The 2,381-nt window shown below is 28.3% G+C and overlaps 1 protein-coding gene across 1 annotated transcript in view; it reads left to right on the top strand.

Moving 5' to 3' along the window:
• Positions 1-2,095: 2,095 nt before the first annotated feature.
• Positions 2,096-2,381, top strand: part of HELRODRAFT_176552 (hypothetical protein) — a gene marked incomplete at both ends in the record, with an annotated part of 3,467 nt that continues 3,181 nt past the window's right edge. Inside the window, one exon of the mRNA XM_009023894.1 lies at positions 2,096-2,186. Within this exon, the coding sequence (XP_009022142.1) occupies positions 2,096-2,186 (91 nt within the window). The remainder of the gene's footprint in view (positions 2,187-2,381) is intronic.

The raw sequence follows: 2,381 nt of genomic DNA, 5'->3' as shown, positions 1-2,381 counted from the left end.
CTCTAGCGCTGATGTTGTCATAAAAAGTGATTGATTGGTTGGCTGGTTGATTGATTGGTTGGTTGATATGTTGATTGGTTGGTTGATATGTTGATTGGTTGATTGGTCGGTTGGTTGATTGGTTGGCTGGTTGGTCGGTTGGTTGGTTGATTGATTAATTTGTTTGGTCATTCATTAAAACATTCACTCATTCATTTGTTCGTTCGTTTATTTATTTGTTCGATCAAACTTCATTTTTTAGCATCTTCCATTCCTTACCGAAACATTCACCCATCCATCTATCCAACCAATAATTCGCCCATCTATCAATTCATTCATCAATTCATTCATCAATCCATCTATTTATTCATTCCTCAGTTGATTGATTGATCGATATTGGCTAGTGGACGCTTGATAGAGTGAAAAAATAAATTAATTAAATAAACTGTTAGAGAGAGAGAGAGAGAGAGAGAGAGAGAGAGAGAGAGAGAGAGAGAGAGAGAGAGAGAGACTATAATAATTATTATGCAATTTATGGTCACATATATCGGTATTAGTTTTTCATATTATTTAATGTTTAATTGAATTCAAATTCAGTTGAATTAAAAAATTTAATTTGGTATAGTTGTCTAATTGTTGAAATGCTTCATTAATTAATTAATTAATTGTGTTTTTATAATTTAACTTTCACGGCAATCTTTCACTAATTTGCAAAAAAATTTTGTAAGAATTAATTTCTTTTATTATTTGAAGGTTTTATTTTTAGCTTACGATTTTACAATTATGACACGGTAAAATTCCAAGAAATACACAAACACACACATACATTTACACACAGACACACACACATTTACACACAGACACAAAACGATATATGTGTATTTATTAATTTATTATTTAAAAAAATTATGCATTAGATGTTGCTAAAAAACCAAATTTTATTCAATAATCAATCATTCATTCATCCATTCGTTCGTTTGTTAGATCGTTCATTCATTCATTGTTCATTCGTTCATTCATTTAATCATTCATTGTTCGTTTGTTCATTCATTGTTCATTCGTTTGTTCATTTGATGTTTTTTGTCATCTACTTGTTCTTGCTTCCGAAGTAAATCTTAACCAAATTATTAACTTTCCATATATTTGAAAAATATTTTTTAATCTGAGATTTTAATTCCTTCATTGAATGATTGATGGAATGAATGAACGAATGATTTAATGAACAAACAAACAAACGAACGATTGATTAAACGAACCAATAAATCAATAAAAGAACGAACGTTAAAACTAAAAAACAAAATGATGATTGAATGAATGAATAATGATTGAACAAACAAACAAATGAACAAACGAACGAATGAACAAACGAACGAATGAACAAACGAACGAATGAACAAACGAACGAACAAATGAATGAATGATAATTGAATAAATGAACAAAACTTTTAATTAAAATTTCAATAATAATAATGCGACATTAACATAAATCACAGCAATGATAGTGCTAATTGCGTCCCTGACAACAAAATAAGCGCTAGATAATTTTTTCTGTTGCTAATAGCAACGATTTGTTAGGATTACTTTTAAAAGTAAACTTAAAGCTACTTTTTGTTCTTCAAATTAGTGTTTTTGGTAATTAAAGTATCGAAGTTAGTGTTTTTAAAGTCATTTAAATGTTTTAAATGTGTCATATATATATATATATATCATTCATTTGTTAATTCCTCATTCATTCATTAATTCGTTTGTTCATTCATTCATTCATCCAATCATTTATTTTTTATTAATGATTAATTAATTCATTCATTTTGCTCGTTCGTTCATTCGTTCGTTTATTCATTCATTCAGCCATCCATCCATCCATCTATCCAACAAACCATGTGATATGCGGTCGAACCCGGTTTCTTAGAAACAACTCTTTGACAAATCGCCACATCACATAAAATTATAAATTTAGTATCTATAAATACTCTGCAATGAATTAAGAATTGATGAATGAATGAATGAAAGAAGGAACGAATGAATGAATGAATGAATGAATGAATGAATGAATGAATGAACAAATTAATGAATATATAGTATTTTACCTCTGTTTTAAATTTACTTTTAAAGGAAAATGGTAAAGAAATCAGACAAACCAGCCTCAAAATCCACATCCAGGTTATCTAACCACGAAGAACTCGGTGCAGACAACAACATTAAAGAAGGTTATTGAGATTAATTTTAAATTTATTTATTTAATATATTATTTTAAAAATATAATCATAGTTATCGTAAATTTTGTCATGTCTTCTTAATACTTTACTAAGAAGACATGACAAAATTTCTAAGATTCCATTCTCTCTCTCTTTCTCTTTCCTTTCTCTCTTTCTCGTTCATTCTCTTTCTCTCTCTTTCTCAAA

This window comes from Helobdella robusta (assembly GCF_000326865.2).
Source record: "Helobdella robusta unplaced genomic scaffold HELROscaffold_38, whole genome shotgun sequence".
NCBI classification, from domain to species: domain Eukaryota; kingdom Metazoa; phylum Annelida; class Clitellata; order Rhynchobdellida; family Glossiphoniidae; genus Helobdella; species Helobdella robusta.
The sequence above is the reverse complement of the archived record's forward strand: the minus strand, read 5'-3'. Positions and strand labels throughout refer to the sequence as shown.